We start from the raw sequence: 17,440 nt of genomic DNA, 5'->3' as shown, positions 1-17,440 counted from the left end.
AGGTGTCGCATATCCCAGAAGAAACCTCGTCTCATTAGTTTCATTGCCACAGATTTGCCATTACGGAAGGACGCCAAGATGCTTAAGTAAGCCGCATCGGTTCGCTGCTTCAACGTGCAGAATACAACGTTGCTACATCATCGGCAGGGCATCTGAATATGCACATATGGACTACTAGTTCGTGGCTTTGGTTCTTCCGGATTGGGAACGCCGAGGTCTCATGCTTTGAAGGCCTTTGGATTGTCTCGAAACTGTTAAGGAGCGCAGTCTTCTCCCATAATGGCGCGCATCCCTCACGTCTGCCTACGACTCGGGAAACCGAGGTAAACCAGGGCTGAGCCCAGTCGAGCCGAGCATATTTTCGAGCATGTAAGATCAAGAACTGTGTCAACAAGGACACATGCGGATATTAATCATCAATTCAAGCGACTACGGCCTCGGTATATCCAGAAACGCCTTCAGATGCCCCGCGTCTCAATGGGGGGCCTTGTCATCGTCCAAGACTTTTGGGGGTATAAAATGGTGGAGTCTAGCATACCAACGCTGGGTTCAGTCGAGATCCTCAAGACTTTTCCGAGTCCAATTCTGTGACAATGTCATCAGTCGCCATCACACGTGAAAGACTTGCTCAAGTGCAGGAGACCATTCGCAAGGTGCTCGTTGACTTCCCCAAACCAATTTTAACCGAAGAGGATAAGCAAAGGTTCCTCTCAGTCTATCATCCCGACATTCAATGGTCGGACCATGCCTTTTTGGTGACCCGTATTGGACATGAGGCGGTCTTGGGGTTGCACAAAGCCTGGAACCATTGCAACCAGCCGTTCCGAGCTGACGAGAAGGTGAGTCTGTCATTGAACGGGTATTATATTCCAAACCAATCTCTCATCAGGCCATCATCCCTACACCATTTGGTGCAGTCCTGGAACAGGTTTGGACGGGCCGTTGTGCCAACGATATCGTGCGCCCGAGCGGTGAGGTTGTCGTTAAAGCAACGGGCAAGGACTATGTCTGTCATGTGTGCATGGTGATGGAGATCGACCAAGATGGTCTTGTGACCAAGGTTGATGAATATTACAACCGTCGATGGGACGATGGTGTTGCCCAAAAGGATTATGTGGTCATGAGAGGTGCTAGTATCCAATCTGGTTGATTCGGCCCACGGTGGTAGTGATGGTCAGAGGCCAAAACGGATAGGCTCGTTCAGCAAAGCGAGCCCACCGCTGGTTTCATTCCGTCACCGAGAAGTCGGAGCGTAGCGGGACATTTGTCGCAGTTTGCTTCCATATTTGTAGAAGAGCAAGGGCGCCGGAATGAGGAGGACGCACAGGATACCCAAGACACTCGTAGCTAAGCCAATGCCTAATGTACGATACATTCTCGGTGCTGCCAGTGGGAACCCTGCCGCGACCAGACTTCGGCAACACGTGTTGGCAGCTAGGGCGCTAGCAGCAGATTGAAGGTAGATGTCGACGATGTAAGCGATGCCATTCGTGAAGATGAGCATTATACCGCTGCCGATGAACAGTCCAGCGATGATTTGGGGTACAGGTGATATGTTGGGGCTCGAACACCACCCAAACCAGAAGAGCCCGGCGGGCAGTAAGATACTGCCTAGCATGATTGGCGGAAGCCGATCTTCCGGCAACACTGACCCGCGTGCTTGAAGGCGTGGTCGATAGTATTCGCGTGAGTAGATGGCAACTCCGACAGACCCCATCAAGACACTGACAAGTATGCTTAAGAAGGGCAGAGACGCAACTCGGGGATCCCAGCCTCGACCCTCTGCAAAATTATAGGGAAACGCGTAAAACGTCAGGTACAGGATACCATAGACGATGGAAATGTATAGAGTCATGACCATCAACTGTAAGAGTCAGTATATATCGTCCACTGGGAGCGGAGCACGCACCATAGGTTCAAAACAGAGCATTTTTACGGGTCTGACCATGTACTTTCGTACAAAGATCTCAAACCCTGCATGTTGCTCGAAGTCGTCCTCAGAGGAAGCGTTGGGGTTATTGGCGAGATGAAGCTTTCGGTTTGCCCTTTGTTGTAAGATAGGTCCATATGTCTCCGGCACGAAGAAGAAGGCTAGTAGCCCTACGCTCCCGCCCATGATGAGGGTGAGCCATGCAGTCCAGTGCCACCCCAGTTTACTCTCGGTGAGCAGACTGCCAAAAATGGGGCCTACAATAATGCATCAGGGGTCAGCAAGTCGACAACATGGCGGCACATCCCACGGCTCCAGAGCATACATACCTAGTGTTGGCCCGATATAGACTGCCGCCGAGTAGACCGCCGCGGCTGTTCCGCGTTCAGCTGGCTCCCAGAAATCAGAATAGACGGCACTGATGAGGACCATCGGCCCTGCGCCAAAACAGCCTGCCAGTAGGCGACAGACGAGAATGGTCGGTAGGTTGTTCACCACCCCGACTGGAATTTGCAGCAGCGTCCATATGAAGAATCCCGTAAACATTGGCAGCCGTCGACCTTTGAGCTCAGAGAGGGGTCCTGAATTTGATAATGATATCAGCAAACGCAGCAGAGAGCAAATGGATGGCGACATACCCCAGAGGATCGGTCCCAAAGCGAAGCCCAGCACATACAGAGAGACGCCCAAGACTGCGACACTTTCACTAACGTCAAATTGCTTTGTGGTGACGGGAAGTGTTGAGGACCATACTGAACTGCCAAAGGTAATGGCAGCAGCCATGCCTCCCATCAGCAAAGTCATCAACCATTTTCGCCAGGTAGGAAAGTCGAAGGGGCTTTCGAAGCTGGCAACGAGTTCGAGAGAATTGCCATTTGTGGCGTCACGCTTTTCCTGGGAAGCCTCGTGTTCACCACTGGCACTGGCCTGCCTCTCCTCGTCGATAGATATCTCAGACTCCATACTGGTCTCGACACCGCATTATGGCCGGAAAATGGAAGTTTGCAACTTGAGATCATTTTGTCGACAACGAGGGAGGCGAAGTTTGGTTTCTAAGCTGGATCTAAGTTACGGGTAGCGTCGTCTAACGCTGGGGACGGGATGCCGTCTTAGCCGTGTTGGATCGCATGGGCTGGACAAAGCACGGCTGGACAATGCACGGCTGGACAATGCACAGCTGGACCTACCAACCTCACCAGCCTCGGTACCTGGTTTCCGGTCGAGAATAGAAGAGTCCTGTTCTCGTATGCGTCGACAACGATGGCTCGTACCACCACAAATCTCGGAACTAATATTCTGCGTACTGTTTGTAAAGGGCAAAATGGTCAAAGATCTGCACAAACTGCCAAATTTCGAATGCCTGACGATGAGTTACCTCAATCGAGAACAGGGCGAAAGCTTATCATAGTTGACCCATTTGCTTAAGTCTTACCACAAGGCACTTTACAAGCCCTGATTCGTACTTTGTGTTGACCTTCCTGTGGATGTTCCTGTGCAGGACATTTCGGGTGCTTCCACCATTCATTCCGGGACGGACATGACCATGTAGGGTCGCGACTGAGCATATCGAGCAGGTACTCCGAAGAGGATTCTGGGCCTGCGTACCATGGCCATATCATGATATCTGGCATACAACCCCCGCCTTTCAGAAAAGTCCTCCCCTGGGGTATATCGGAGATTCGTTGCCATGTTACCCGTACTTAACCGACCGATCTCGCACAACTACCCCTCCGAGTCAGCACTGGTGATTCTTCTCGAATTTCTTTCTGGAACTCAGATTTGTCTCTGACGAGCACTTGCCCGCGGAATCGATTTCCATCTCGACCTTGTATTCAAATCTTGTATCCCAGTATGTCGAACCGCCTTGGTCTAACCTCGCCAAAGGACTTGACGGAGGACCAAAGAGGCGCTTATGAACTGTTCAGTGAATACACCAAGCAGCGATACGGCTCTTCCCCACAGACTGCCCTCGACGATGGCACACTGATCGGGCCGTTTGGAGTCTTGCTGCACCATCCGCAAGTGGCTGAACATTTCCACCTCCTCGCGAGGAACTTGCAGAAAATACCCGGCCTGACCTTGTATGGGCGAGAAGTTGTGATTGCGGTGGCTGGCTCACGGTCACAAGCAGCTTTCGAGAACTATGCTCACGCCATTATCGCTCAGCGTGCAGGGATCTCAGAGGCTGAGCTTCGAGACATCCACGCCGGCAAGTGTCCGGAGACGCTCACTGAGGAAGGGAAGATTGCATTCGAGTTGGCAACTGCTCTTGGACACCCCGGACCACTGGATCAAGCAATCTGGGACAAGGCCGTCAAAGTCATCGGCAAGGATGGAGCGGCAGCCGCTGTTCATTACACGGGCTTCTATAATTATGTTGGCACGATTCTGAATGGGTTTGATGTCAAGGTGCCTTGACCAAGCTACAGTATTTCTCAGTTTTCGCATTTCCACCAGGTCAAACTCGACACCTGCGTATATCTCTCTGCTTTTCGTTGAGTGGTAAGCGGGCTGTTTGGTCACTGTTGTGGGTGATGAAAGACTGTCTGAATCTTACCAATATATGTAGGTCGATTGCTATAGGTATACAGAGTCCCCGTCCCCAGTTACCTAGGGAATAATGCTTAACTAAAGGTGCTTTTCAGGTGTGCCATTAGCGGCAGTGCCTTTGGCTAGAATCCTTCTCGTATAGGTGTCGCACTACCAACAAGTCTGAGAGGGGAAGTGGAGTGACTGTGCATTTAGTACAAGGTGCCTGTGCATCTAGCAGGTGTCCTGTTGAGCCACCAAAACATGCAAATCTGGCCGAAAGAAGCAACTTTGCTGCCCGAAGAGGAAACCACCCGCGGTGCACGCGTAGTGCAGCCTCGTGCACCTTGTGCACCCAGACACGAGCCGGCGCTGACACCTTGGCTTGCGTCATCTGCGACTTGCTATCAAGATGACCGTTCTCGTTCTTGTGCTCAGTAGGTCCATCAAAGTCTCCTGATAACCCGGCAAAAAACGCATTTCAGACGATAGCAAGAGGCTGTTCTCATTACCGTGCCGAGACAAGATGCCTTCTCTATCAAACATCAATTTCAGGCCCAGGCCCTCAAGCCCCAAGCGCATTCAGCAGAATGCCCAGTCAGACGACCAGTCGCTGGCTACTCTGCTTACGCGCGATCAACGCGCTGAACTCAGTGTCTTGCTAGTCCACGTCACAGAGGTCATGCGGAAAGACCTCATCAAGGCCTTTGACGAGAAACCCAAGCCCAAACCGCCCGTTGATACGGACAAGGGCATTGATCTGTCCAAGCTCAGCCTCGACGACGCAGGGGTCGCGAGCCAGGATGCAGAGATCGAAGCCATGAAACGAGAACAGATCGAAGCTGCCAGATCCGAAGAAGAAGCTACCGTGTCAGCCACGCCTCAAAGCGAGGCTCTCAAGAAATCCGCTCTAGAATTCTTCGACCGTTGGTCTGAAAGCGTGATCTTGAGGGTCGGGGAGGTCGTCAACTCCCGCGAAGAGCGAACTCCAGCCCCGCAACAACCTCACAAAAATACCACTCCGCCATCACAGGTCTACGTTCCCACTGAGAGAGAAAAGGCCGCCGACCAGCGACTGTCAGACATATACGCTCCAGTCCCCACGCCGTTGGCGGATCTAAGTCACACAGAACGCTCGACGGTTCTCAACGCCATCCTCCTCCTTCTTCTCAGTCTCGAAGCATACCGTGCTCACTCACGGACGTTGATGCTTCGACTCGCGGCGTCATTGCACATCTCCAGTGGCGAAGTGTCCAAAATGGAGAAAGATATCGCTTACGGTCTTCTCGCGGCAGCGAGCAAGATGGACGCCGGTGATTCTGCGTCTGCCGCCCAGAAGGCCAACGCCACTGCACGGAAATGGAAAGTCGGAATAGCCAGCGTCGCAGGCGCCGCCTTGATCGGCGTCACAGGTGGGCTGGCCGCTCCTCTGGTAGCCGCCGGAGTTGGAGGTTTGTTGGGGGGGCTGGGTCTCGGTGCGACCGCTGCCGCGGGGTATCTGGGTGCACTAGCGAGTAGTGGTGTCCTTGTCGGTGGGCTGTTTGGGGCATATGGAGGCCGAATGACAGGGCGCATGATGGACAAGTATTCAAAGGAAATTGAAGATTTTGCCTTCATTCCTATCCGTGGCAACGTGGACGACAGTGAAGAGAAACTGCAAGAAAGACGGCGGTTGAGGGTCACAATCGGCATTACCGGCTGGCTGACGCAGGAAGACGAGGTGAAGAGTCCGTGGAAAGTACTGGGCGACGGCGGCGAAGCGTTCGCTTTGAGGTGGGAACTACAGGCGTTGATGAATCTTGGGAATGCCTTGAAGAATTTTGTCAGCAGTCAGGCGTGGAGCTATCTCAAGAAGCAAATCATCAAGCGGACCCTGCTGGCGGGTCTGTATTCGGCCATGATGGCGCCCCTGGCAATACTCAAAGTTGCGAAACTGGTCGACAGCCCATTCGGGATTGCCAAGTTGAGGGCTATGAAGGCCGGAGAGGTGCTTGCTGATGCGCTGATCAACAAGGCCCAAGGAGAGAGGCCGGTCAGTCTGGTGGGCCATTCTTTGGGAGCCAGAGTCATCTATTCCTGTCTGTTGGCACTGGCCCGGAGGCAAGCGTTCGGCCTGGTCGACAGTGTCGTCGTGATGGGTGCGCCGGTGCCAAGCGACGACCACGTCTGGCGGTCGATGAGGAGCGTGGTCAGTGGACGACTGATAAACGTGTACTCGACCAACGACTACATTCTCGCCTTCATGTATCGGACCAGTAGCGCACAGCTTGGTATTGCTGGACTGCAAGAAATCAACGTGTACGGCGTGGAGAATTTCGACGTCAGCGACGAAGTCACCGGCCATTTGAAGTATCAGAACATGGTGGGCAAGATATTGACCGAAGTCGGCTGGACCGACATCGACGAAGAAGCGCTGGCAAAGGAGGAGATCATTCTAGAGCAGGTCGAGGAACAGGAGAAGCGGCGGGAAGAAGAGGAGAAAGAAAATGAACGGAAAGGGGAAGAGAACGAGGAGACCGAGACGCCACAACAGAAGCCTGCTCTTCCACCGAGACGGAAATGAGACGCTGTGGAAAAAGATGAAATCATACACGGGGCTGTGATGTTGGATATTGATGATCTATGGACGAAACCCTGAGACGGAACGAATTTTGTGAAAACACCTATATACGCCGAAGCGAAGAAAGCACTTTATCACGCACCGAAAGAGAAGGCACAAACTTTGTCTATCAAAGTATAAATCTGCCTCAATTATCCAACGACCTATTTATTATTTTGACTTCACATACGACGGGTGTATACTATGCAGTCGCAGTTCCGGTTCCAGCGGCAGCCACCGACACCAACATACATTGCCAGCACCAAATTCCGCAACTCTAGTACCAATATCCGACACAGCGTCAACCCCAAGTGAGGGTGACCTATATTATCCAGCCTCCTATTTCTCCTTGAACCAAACGCCTGAGACAAGATCTCGTCTTTGGCCCGGGCAATAACCGAGTTTAACTATAGAACAAAAGACGATTAATGGCCACAATACGTCCATCCGCAGACACCATAGATGTGGAACTCAATCCATCTCTCCCGAGACCATCAGACTTGTACAGTACCTGTATCAAGACGGGTCATGTAACAACGTGCGACATGCAACATGCAAGATACAATAATACAATACCGACCTTAATTACATACAGTGTTCAACACTTTTCGTCGCGATTGAACCACCTCGTCATGCCCAGACACAAGGTCGCAAGGAACCTATTATCCGTCGGCACGTTGTCGATCATGATGATGTTGGGCGGCTTTCCGGCCTTCTTCGCCCATTCCAACGGGCCCGTGTACGGCACGGCGCCCCCGGTCTGGGCGAGGAAGCCGTTAAAGTAGGCGGCAGAGTCGCGGATCGACGTACCATCGGCACCACCGTCGGCACCGATGCCGAGGCCGATACCGATGGCGCCCAGCACGTCCTGCGTGAAGGTCCAGCTCAAGAGGAACAACTGGTCGGGCGTGTCGGGGTTCTTGGCCTGGGCGCTGAACTTGGCCCACTGGTCCTGCCTCATGGTGTCGAGCTCCGTGGTGTCGGCGTAGCTGTTGTACACGGGCATCTGGCCGGACCCGTAGAAGCCTTTGCCCAGGAACCCGTTGGCGGAAAGCCAGGACTTGTCGCGCTCGTCGCAGACCACCACGACGGCGGGGCTCGACGAGATGAAGTCGCTCAGCCTCACCGTCGTGAGCACGTCCGACGCGTGGCCCGTGTACAGGTGCTCGAGCCCCCGGGAGAGCTGGGTGAGGAGGTCGCGGTACTGGGCGTCGCTGAAGGCGCCGTAGCCGCTGTCCGTGTCGAGGCTGTGGCTGAGTTCGAGCACCACGAGCTCGTTGAACCCCCGGCCCGTGAAGGCGTTGACGTCGCTGACGATGTCGGCCATGGACTCGCCGTTCGCCCCGAGCTCGTCGGTGTAGTGGCCCGTGTAGAACTGCCCGTGCGAGATGCTGGGCCGCACGTCGAAGTACCGGACCCCGGCCTCGAGCTGGCCCAGCACCGACAGCGTCTGCGTCTGGCTGTTGTCCGCCGTGCCGCCGTGCGCGTAGTTGATCTGCGACATGCCCGAGTCGTGCGACCCGGGAAGCACAATGTCCTGCAGCGTCAGGCACCCGATGAGCCCCAGGTTCTGCTCCATCCAGTCGAGAGGGGGGTTGTTGCCCGCGAGGCTGCCGTTGTCGCCCACGAGCAGGAACGGGGACCATGCGTCCTCGTACAGGGGGATGCTGATCGTCGAGCCCTTGGGGTTGCGTTGCGTGCCGAACTGCTCCAGCGTCGCGTCGATGGCGTAAGAGTAGTCTGCCCCGTCTCCGTCGTCGCCAGACACGGAGATCTTGAGATCAGCCACCGGGTGGGCCTGGTCGATCCAGGAAAACGGCCAGTCGGCTTTCGCTTGTGTTGGGTTGCTGCCGTGGGAGGTGTCGATGACTATGGACGCCTGGTACGTGTCGCCTGGAACGTCACAGATGGTCGATGTCAGTCAGCTCCGTGCAAGCGTACACATATCCGCACATATATAACCATCCCAAATACAAAACATTCACTTCATCTTACTTACCGGATGCCAAAGTCTTCGGAAAGTCCCATTCTATGAGCCCTGTGGTTTCTGCAAGAGTGTATCCGGTCCAGTCGTAAGGTGTCAAGTTGATGAGGGACAAGTTCGTTTGGAATGCCATTTTGTGGTCTTGATCAGGGCAATGTTCTTGTGGCCCTCAGATATTTCTGCCTCTTCCCCGGGTACAAATTTTTTACGTCGAGACGATAAAAAGAATTTGTTCCATGGTCAGTTCAGTCGCGGTACGAGTGTCCTGTTTTCCCTCCTTTCCCGTAAATAGCGACCGTAAAAGGCTTTTGGTACTCCGTATATCTGAGCCCATCATACAACAAACCTGGAATGGGCCATTTCAAACGGCCCATGAAAGGTCGAGCCGGTTGCGGCGCTTCATGATGGAGGGCCCACCACAGTAGCAGCAACTCCCGGGGTGCACCACGTACTCCTCCCGTGTCCGGTAGGTAAATATTGGATTTCTGGAAAAGCTAATTTATCAAAGTCCCCTTGCAAAAACTTCCGAGTTCTCTGTGGCGAAGGCGGACCTTGTGCGCCGCAGCGAATCGTGGGTCGGAAGTGCCTGAAACAAAGCTCGGGCCCCCGGTCGAGCTAAATTTGACGAGAGGCTTTTCCCATCCCCCCGTTCGCCGTCGGGAGGATTGGCTGCCAGTCATTCATCTGGCTCACAGCTTCAACGCCGGAAGGGGCTCTGAAACAAGGTTTCGTGACGTAGCTTCGTTTCCCTTGTTTGTCAAAGAACGGGCTCTGTGGACGTGACTCGTGCGGGTCAAATGGGAGAACCTGTTATCGAATCTCTTCCAGGTTGGTATGAATCTGCTCGCAACAGCTGCTTATTCGATGATTGAACAGTTTGCTCGTTTCGCTTGGACCGTCGCTATGCACTGGGATGTGAAAGTGATCGCTGTTGCCACTATGTAGAAACGACAAATGGTCTTCCCTGCTCTTGCACGGGAGGACCCTCATCGGGCTGGCGGCCTCCTGTCGACAGTGACAGTGTGCGAACCTGGCGACGAAGACTGACCGCCGAGCAGGGCATCCGCTGCCTCGTTGTTTAGGTACGTTTCATCATGACGTTGATATTAGCGTGCCTCGTTTGGTCGAACTCATCCGGAGCTAAACCTGTCGGCGTATGTTGATCATCCTTGCGTGGTCCTTGTACCTCTGACCATTCAGGGAATATGGTTGATGCCCCGGTGTCGATGCTTCTCTAAGTACTCCGTACGAGTGCACGCACTGCACGAATGGGACGATGAGGCACTCCACCTCTGGCGCTCTCTATGGCTCATTCATGTCGACGGACGAGGTACCGAGGAATGGGAAACAGGGAATGGACACTGTTGCCGTCCGCTTGTTCTGGATCAGTGAGTGCGGATACGACTGAGGCTGTGGTGGTGTTGATGATGATGATGATGCAGTGTTACTGAGCAGAAGTAAGACTCCAGTCATGGAGCAATCTTCCACTCCTGCCATCTGACATAGACATCTATCTGACTATGGGAGGGGGACGTGGAAGTTCCAGAGAGCCGGTGTGATAATTCAAGTCCTTTTTGAACTGATAGCATGGCTGGCTAATCACAAAGGCAACTCGTCTCACGTCTCAACGGCCTTTACTCTGTACGGTAGAAGTCGTGCCTTGCAGCGTTGTCTTGTCGACCTTTTCATATTCTTACGGCCTACCAAACATGGTACGTCTAGCTATCGCCCTGTATACTTCATCTCTAGGTATCTCACAGGTACAAAGGTAACTGTTGCGAAAACACCGCTGAAAATCCACCCTAGTTCGGTGCCGGCCTTTTTGGCCACTACGCCAACGTACCAAGTCTGATGCATGGACAGTATAGCTCCGACAAATCCCATGCCGACGGCCAAGAAGCCCGCTATTCCGTAGGGTATGACCTTCATGTTGTTCCAATCCTCAAGCGGGAATTGTCGCTTCCTGAAGTAGAAGTACTCGATTGCGACGCAGGACAAGAACGTTGTCAGGAAGTATCCGATGATATCCAAGAAGGATTGAAGGACCTCGGCAAAAGAATTCTCTGCCGCAATGGCAATCGCAATGAAGACGGCCGAGCCAACAACGTTCCAGACAATACGCGGGACTTTCATGAGTACGGGGTGGAAGTTTTGGCACGTGAATGCCAGACTGTAGTTGTTGACCAGGTTGCACCCGATGATGGACATGGCTGAGAGGACAAGGAGAAACTTGCCGAACCCATGCAGGGGACGGAGACCTTCGCCCATCAGACCTCCGATGCCACGATTGTCGTAGGCGTCTGCGAATTTGGGGTCTGCCGCGACGGCCGTCATGTAAGCCGCCCCAAGGATCTCGGGGATCGCGCAGCCCAAGAAGTTGCCGGCCCAAATCGACAGGATGAGCTTGCGTTTGTTCGTGTTGACGGGCATTCGCACGTTGTAGTCGGCAGCGCTCTGCGCCCACCCCGCCACAAAGCCGTACAACACCGCGACGAAGGACATGACGCTTCGGGCCTCGGCGGAGCCTGAGCCCATGGGCAGCGCGCCGGCGTCGAAGTGCTTGGCGCCGAAGCCAGCCAGGAAGATGAAGATGAGGACCTGTGGGACCCAGCACCAGCGCTCAAAGGCGTGTACCGCGAAATAGCCAAAGAATGAGATGATGGCCGTGCAGATCCCGATGATCAGGTTCCCCGCCCACAACGGGCAATTGCCATCTGACAGCTCGTTGAAGACTTGGGCCCCGGCAATAGCGTTGACGCTGGACCAACCGACCATAGCGCATATGTTCAAAACAATGAGGGCTCGCATCCCCCAAATGCCAAACGCATAACGGCCGACAGACATCATTCTCAGACCGGTCATGGGCCCGAAGCACCCAAACAGTCCGGGGATGATGGACGCGAAGAAGTTGACGAGGACGATGACTGCAAACGAGTCCCAAAACCCCAGCCCAAAAATCGGGCCTAGAACGCCGGTGGCAAAGGTGGCCGGACTGACGCGTTTTCCGGCAATCAGTCTCGTTGTGGACGACCAGGGAGAAAGATTCAATCGAAACGAAATGATCAGACTCACTTGAAATTGGCCGATGCCCACATTGTGAAGCCGTCAAAGACTGACTGTAGGACTCGATCATCCTCCCTTACTCTCTCGATACCACGCTCCTCGGCACGAAGGAAACTGGCATATTTGAGCACACTGGCGAACCATCCTTTCGAGGCCTCGACTTCTTTAAGATCGTCGACCTTGTCCGTAACGCGATGCTTGTCGATCGTTTTGCCCTGGGCGTCCGTGGTCGCCTGGGCGAAGACATGCGACTCATTTTTCTCGGGATCGGTGTTGTAGTCCGCCATGACCGCAGAGGCAAAACGACTTTCCGCACAGGGAGGCTAACGAAGAAGAGGGAGAGGGGGGAGAGAGCGCCGCAGGCGAAGTGCAGTGGGTGGGAGGGAAGATGACCTTGACTGGTACGCGAGGCAAAGACGGAGAGCGACAAGGGGGGAAGTGCCGCACCTTGAGCGTATCGTACCTATCTTATATCGGCTGCTTCACCTTGGTCTTGATCTTCGGCCGACGGTCTCGCCTGCTGTGCTGGTCAGAACCATTTTGCTATCGGAATGCGCCCACTGATAAAGTCCTGTTGCGCTACGCAGGTATAGTCCTCGCCAAAGAGGGTATACCGCCCGTGGTCTGGCCAAGGCAAAGTGATAAGCCCAGGCTTTAGACAAGCATCCACAAGCATCACATAAAAAAAGCATAACGCCGGCCAAGGTTGCGGAAACAGTGCACAGTTTCGGCAATAGATCAATCCGAGGAGGCTTTGGATGGGCTTCCGCTATCAAGACTCGGCGGGAATCCATTGGGTACTTCCGTTATGACCAGTTCGGGGGGTGGCAGGTCGTCTGCTATAGAGCCATGGTCGCCATGCAGCCAAGGGACCTTGTATACTAGCTTATCGCCGTGACGTGGCCTCTGATACGGTATAGGGTGTCTCTGTGTTCGGATCCAATAAGATGGATACCCGATATCAGATCCGCAAAGAGGAGCAGATAAAGAGACATGGGGTATTGGGCACCTCCGTTCCAGATACGGGGCTACCTCAGGCCTGGAACAGTTGCTCTGAACTCCGTACGAAAAACTGAAGATCGTTTGGATTAGAGTTATCAGTACCTAGGCTCTTGGGAGATTGGACACTGGACACAGAACAAAGAAGAAATCGGAAATCGTTCACCAAGCAGCGGCCACTTTGATCCGCCACGCCATGTCTTCTTCTCCCACATCCTGGACGACGCCATTGATCTTCCATGGCACCTTTATCCACTCCATCAGCCCCAAGGAAGTCGACATCATCCTCAACGGCCTTCTTGTGGTCTCCCAGCAGGGGAAGATTGTCTTCTTGCGTCGTAATGTACCGGCGCCCGACGTGAAGAAGCTGCTGAGGTTTCTCCCCGGCTTGCCCAACTTGTCCGATTCGCCTGTCCGATTCCTCACGCGAGGTGAGTTTCTGATACCAGGCTTTGTCGACACGCACAACCACGCTCCACAATGGACGCAAAGAGGCATGGGCCGGGGACTCCTGATCATGGACTGGTTGAACAAGGTCACGTTCCCCCACGAAGCCAAGTTTGAGGATCCCGAATATGCTCGCCAGACTTATGCCAGCTGTGTCGATGGCTTCATCAAGCAAGGCGTGACCACAGCGGCGTACTATGGCAGCCTGCACGGCGAGGCCACCAAGATTCTTGCAGATACGTGCCTGGAAAAGGGCCAGCGGGCACTGGTGGGCAAGTGCTGCATGGTACGGAATGCTCCGGACTTCTACCGCGACAAGACCAACAAGGAGTCACTCGAAGTGACCGAGGACTTCATTGCACATGTGAAGAGCATAGACCCGTCCGGGCTGCTGGTCCAGCCGATCTTGACTCCTCGTTTTGCAATCTGCTGTGATGAAGAGCTACTGGCGGGAATAGGCGACATTGCAAGCAAGCATCGGGATATGATGATCCAAACCCACTTCAATGAGGCGAAACAAGAAGTGGCAGTGACCAAAGAGTTGTTCCCCCAGTTCGAGAATGAGGCCGATCTTTACGAGCATTTTGGGCTCTTCAACAATCGCACAATCATGGCTCACTGCATCTATCCAGATGATTACGAGATCGGCCGGATCAAAGCCTGCGACGTCGGGGTGGCGCATTGTCCCGTAAGCAACACCACAGGAGGTGAATGGGGCGCTGCGCCGATCAGACGGTATCTCGACATGGGCATAAAGGTCGGGTTGGGCACAGATTCTGGAGGGGGCTTCAGCAGCAGTATCCTTGACGCCAGTCGACAAGCATTCATCATCAGCCTGGGTCGCGAGCTGATGACAGACGGCAAAGAGCAACGCTTGACACTCTGGGAGTGCTTCTACTTGGCCACCTTGGGCGGCGCCAAGGTGTGCTGTCTAGCGGATAAGATTGGGACATTTGAGACCGGGAAGGATTTTGATGCTCTCGAGGTTACCACCTTGTTGGACGATGGGCAAAGCTCACTCGTTGAAGAGGACGATTCGGTCGCGGACATTTTTGAAAAGTTTTTGATGACAGGAGATGATCGAAATATCGCCAAAGTCTTTGTGATGGGAAGATCGATCAAGAAGTCAAAACAGTGAGAGATAGCCGACATTGGGTGAAGCGCGCTCGCAACTATCAATCATCGTGCGCTTGTCTTTTCGGGTCTCGCCAGGCCCGGAAGTCCAAATTTTCTCGAAGAGCACAGTTCTGGTCGGGAATAAAAATGATGCCATACATGAATGGTGAGTAACGCCATTGAATCGTAGACCGAGCAGAGGTATCCAGCTCAGTACCTGCTCAAACAGTGAGGAATGCGCTGCAGTCATACATGAAAGCCAGCCTGGTCTGCCATCCAAACCACGCTCAATAATCGTCGTCTCTCTTGAAAGCACGGTTTTTCCACTACCAGGAACTCACACCACTTGCTCGAACAAATTGTTCCTGTCTTTCCTTCAAACTTGCCCAATGCACCAATTCTTCCTCTTCGATCTCCTCTGGCGTTCGTAAGAGGCCACCAGAGTTGTTATCAGCCACGCCTCGAAACCGGGACGGACCCAATCTTTCGAGTTTGGAGAGGATCTCAAGGAAGTCATGGAGGTAACTATTGACGCTTTCGGAATCTAACGTGGGCATGGAGCTCATGCGAGCACGCTTCGTTTCGAGCAAGGTGGAAGCAACCGTCCGGATCTTGTTGCACTGGAATCGATGTTAGTCACAGCTGGGCCGAAGATGTCCCGACTTACAATACTCATGCCATTTGGCTCCATGTTGACTTGGTTGATGCTCTTCAGGAGCAAAGCCATGTCTCTCACAATGTCTTCCCGTTCAACTGCCATCATTTGTTCCCCGGCATCCATCAAGCTATCGCTGGGGGTTCTTCCAGCGACTTGCCGGTACCCATGCTCCATTCCGGTCATGACGATACCGGCAGTCGGCGAGGAACTGGCGATGGATTTGTCTGTCGGAAAGCTTATCTTGTCACGCTCGATGATCTCGTAGAGATTCCAGAACCGCTCTACCAGATACGATCTTGACGAGAGCTGTGTAGCGTAGATGTTGGCCTTCTGAATCTCAAACTGTATTACTCTTTTCGTGGGGGGAAGAGAAAAGGACCCTCGAGTACTTGCAGTCTCGAGTGAGGGATCGGTCTCGATACCCTCACGATCGTTGAATAGTTGGGAATACGCAGATATGTCCGCCTGAGTAGGCGGCCATTCTCCGAAACCATTGGATGGATTCAGTTGCAACTCTTTCGGTGCATCTCGCGTCGCTTCTTTGACGGTCTGAAGAGCACGTCGAATGATCTGGCGCTGCCGATCCCAGTCGTAGACAGTATTTGCCCCGAATGCCATTTCTAGGGCGGCCAGAAAGTGAAAAGCTCTGAAGACCTTAACGTTCAGATTGAAGCCGACCATTTCTGACACGACGCCTCTAGGTTGAGGAAATATCTGGGCTTCCGTGATGTATTCATCATCTACCTCGACCGGAAGCGGCGGCAGCATTTCTGCGTGCGATACCGGTGGCATGAGCAGATCACCTTCCGCTTCATCCAACTGGCGAGCCGACATGGCGCCTACGAAGAGCAACCAGAACAGTCGACGTCCAGATTCCTGGTACACATAGTCAACTATTTGCGGCCTCTGTGCCTCGGCATGTGGATACGAGCCGCCAGGAGTGGGCGGTGGCCGGTAGAATTCAGGACGATGAAATCCAAGCTCCCGTGTAATGAGGGTGCATTCTCCCAAGTACAGGCGCAAACGTGGTAGATCGAGAGTGTAAGCCGCTGCGAGTGCGGTCAAGTAACTGGAAATGGCATCGTAGAGACCCAGGGGTCGATCCATGTAACCCAGCCCACGCGCCTCGACGAAGACTTGGTGGCACCGATCAATCAGAACGCCGGCGTTGGGGAATTGCACCCTCGCTGCGTCGGACGTGAACAACTGGCGTGGTCTCCGCGGAAACGAGGCCACCAAGCATTCTACCATGGCAGCGATGAGAGCGAGGAAGGTATGGTTGGTCCGGTCTTCTCGAGCCTCGAAGGATCTCCGGAACGTCGGTTCGTGTGGGAGAGGTATCAGGGGGTGTATGTAGAGAAAGTAGTCGTCGAGCAGAACCTTCAACGTCGGAAGATCACATATCGATTCAGCCGCGAGGAGACTCGGTGCAGAGAGCGCCGCGAGACTGTAGGCAGCATCATGGGTAGGAGAGCCTCTCGAAGCCTCATAGTTTCCTCCTTCAAGTTTCTGTCTCTTGATGGCTTCCGCGTGTCTGTTGGGTGGTCCGCGGCGGCGGCTAGGACGGTCAAAGGTGCAGGGGATGTCCAGAGCGGCGCATGATTTACAGGGAGGTCCTGACTCGTCGCACTGGATTCACCGGTGAGCCGTTGCGTTTGAGACAATGAAGGCGACAACCATACCTTGACTTTTCGCACACTGCAGCTATCGCAAGCCTTGCGCAGACGGACTTTCGGTTCGGACGACTTGGCTGCGGATCTGGGAGGTTCTTGACCTACTTGCTCGTGCTCTGCGCGCGGCACCGGCAGCGCGACCTCGAACTGGTTGGGAAAGGCCGACTGCAGCTGGTAGGCGGTAGGGTCTTCATACTTGTACGCGTTGCTGGCGTCCTGGCCCTGTGAGGGCGCATATGCTCCCGTGGGCGAGATCGACGACATGGTCCCGCTTTGTTCTATCTCACGGACTGAGACTGCGACAACCCAAACGGACGGGTGAACATCGGCAGACACATACAAGGTGGGAGACGCAGGTGGTTTACGAAATATCGGGGAAAACAGAAAAGGCGGAGGTGGAGAGGGAGTGAGAGTGAGAGTCGCCGGCAGACCGAGTCGTGCC

At 54.0% G+C, this 17,440-nt stretch overlaps 8 protein-coding genes across 8 annotated transcripts; 4 read left to right on the top strand and 4 right to left on the bottom strand.

Annotated features, from left to right (window-relative positions):
• Positions 1-593: 593 nt before the first annotated feature.
• On the top strand, positions 594-1,150 carry PV08_10930 (uncharacterized protein; the record flags this gene model as incomplete). Its single annotated transcript, XM_016385242.1, has 2 exons — positions 594-839; positions 890-1,150. 2 exons carry the CDS (start codon positions 594-596, stop codon positions 1,148-1,150), a joined length of 507 nt encoding a protein of 168 aa, XP_016231844.1.
• Positions 1,151-1,234: 84 nt separating this feature from the next.
• On the bottom strand, positions 1,235-2,893 carry PV08_10929 (uncharacterized protein; the record flags this gene model as incomplete). The annotated part of the gene is made up of 4 exons (XM_016385241.1): positions 1,235-1,864; positions 1,910-2,187; positions 2,260-2,511; positions 2,569-2,893. The coding sequence occupies 4 exons, from the start codon at positions 2,891-2,893 to the stop codon at positions 1,235-1,237; spliced, it is 1,485 nt and encodes a 494-aa protein (XP_016231843.1).
• Positions 2,894-3,781: 888 nt separating this feature from the next.
• Positions 3,782-4,348, top strand: PV08_10928 (uncharacterized protein; the record flags this gene model as incomplete). The annotated part of the gene is made up of 1 exon (XM_016385240.1): positions 3,782-4,348. The coding sequence occupies one exon, from the start codon at positions 3,782-3,784 to the stop codon at positions 4,346-4,348; it is 567 nt and encodes a 188-aa protein (XP_016231842.1).
• A 637-nt stretch (positions 4,349-4,985) lies between these two features.
• PV08_10927 (uncharacterized protein) lies at positions 4,986-7,022 on the top strand (the record flags this gene model as incomplete). Its single annotated transcript, XM_016385239.1, has 1 exon — positions 4,986-7,022. One exon carries the CDS (start codon positions 4,986-4,988, stop codon positions 7,020-7,022), a length of 2,037 nt encoding a protein of 678 aa, XP_016231841.1.
• Positions 7,023-7,656: 634 nt separating this feature from the next.
• Positions 7,657-9,175, bottom strand: PV08_10926 (uncharacterized protein; the record flags this gene model as incomplete). The annotated part of the gene is made up of 2 exons (XM_016385238.1): positions 7,657-8,951; positions 9,058-9,175. 2 exons carry the CDS (start codon positions 9,173-9,175, stop codon positions 7,657-7,659), a joined length of 1,413 nt encoding a protein of 470 aa, XP_016231840.1.
• Positions 9,176-10,764: 1,589 nt separating this feature from the next.
• On the bottom strand, positions 10,765-12,392 carry PV08_10925 (uncharacterized protein; the record flags this gene model as incomplete). Its single annotated transcript, XM_016385237.1, has 2 exons — positions 10,765-12,034; positions 12,115-12,392. The coding sequence occupies 2 exons, from the start codon at positions 12,390-12,392 to the stop codon at positions 10,765-10,767; spliced, it is 1,548 nt and encodes a 515-aa protein (XP_016231839.1).
• A 908-nt stretch (positions 12,393-13,300) lies between these two features.
• PV08_10924 (guanine deaminase) lies at positions 13,301-14,689 on the top strand (the record flags this gene model as incomplete). Its single annotated transcript, XM_016385236.1, has 1 exon — positions 13,301-14,689. The coding sequence occupies one exon, from the start codon at positions 13,301-13,303 to the stop codon at positions 14,687-14,689; it is 1,389 nt and encodes a 462-aa protein (XP_016231838.1).
• Positions 14,690-14,993: 304 nt separating this feature from the next.
• PV08_10923 (uncharacterized protein) lies at positions 14,994-17,262 on the bottom strand (the record flags this gene model as incomplete). The annotated part of the gene is made up of 3 exons (XM_016385235.1): positions 14,994-15,287; positions 15,335-16,954; positions 17,008-17,262. The coding sequence occupies 3 exons, from the start codon at positions 17,260-17,262 to the stop codon at positions 14,994-14,996; spliced, it is 2,169 nt and encodes a 722-aa protein (XP_016231837.1).
• Positions 17,263-17,440: the final 178 nt, after the last annotated feature.

Source organism: Exophiala spinifera, assembly GCF_000836115.1.
Source record: "Exophiala spinifera strain CBS 89968 unplaced genomic scaffold supercont1.8, whole genome shotgun sequence".
In the NCBI taxonomy this organism is placed as follows: domain Eukaryota; kingdom Fungi; phylum Ascomycota; class Eurotiomycetes; order Chaetothyriales; family Herpotrichiellaceae; genus Exophiala; species Exophiala spinifera.
The sequence above is the reverse complement of the archived record's forward strand: the minus strand, read 5'-3'. Positions and strand labels throughout refer to the sequence as shown.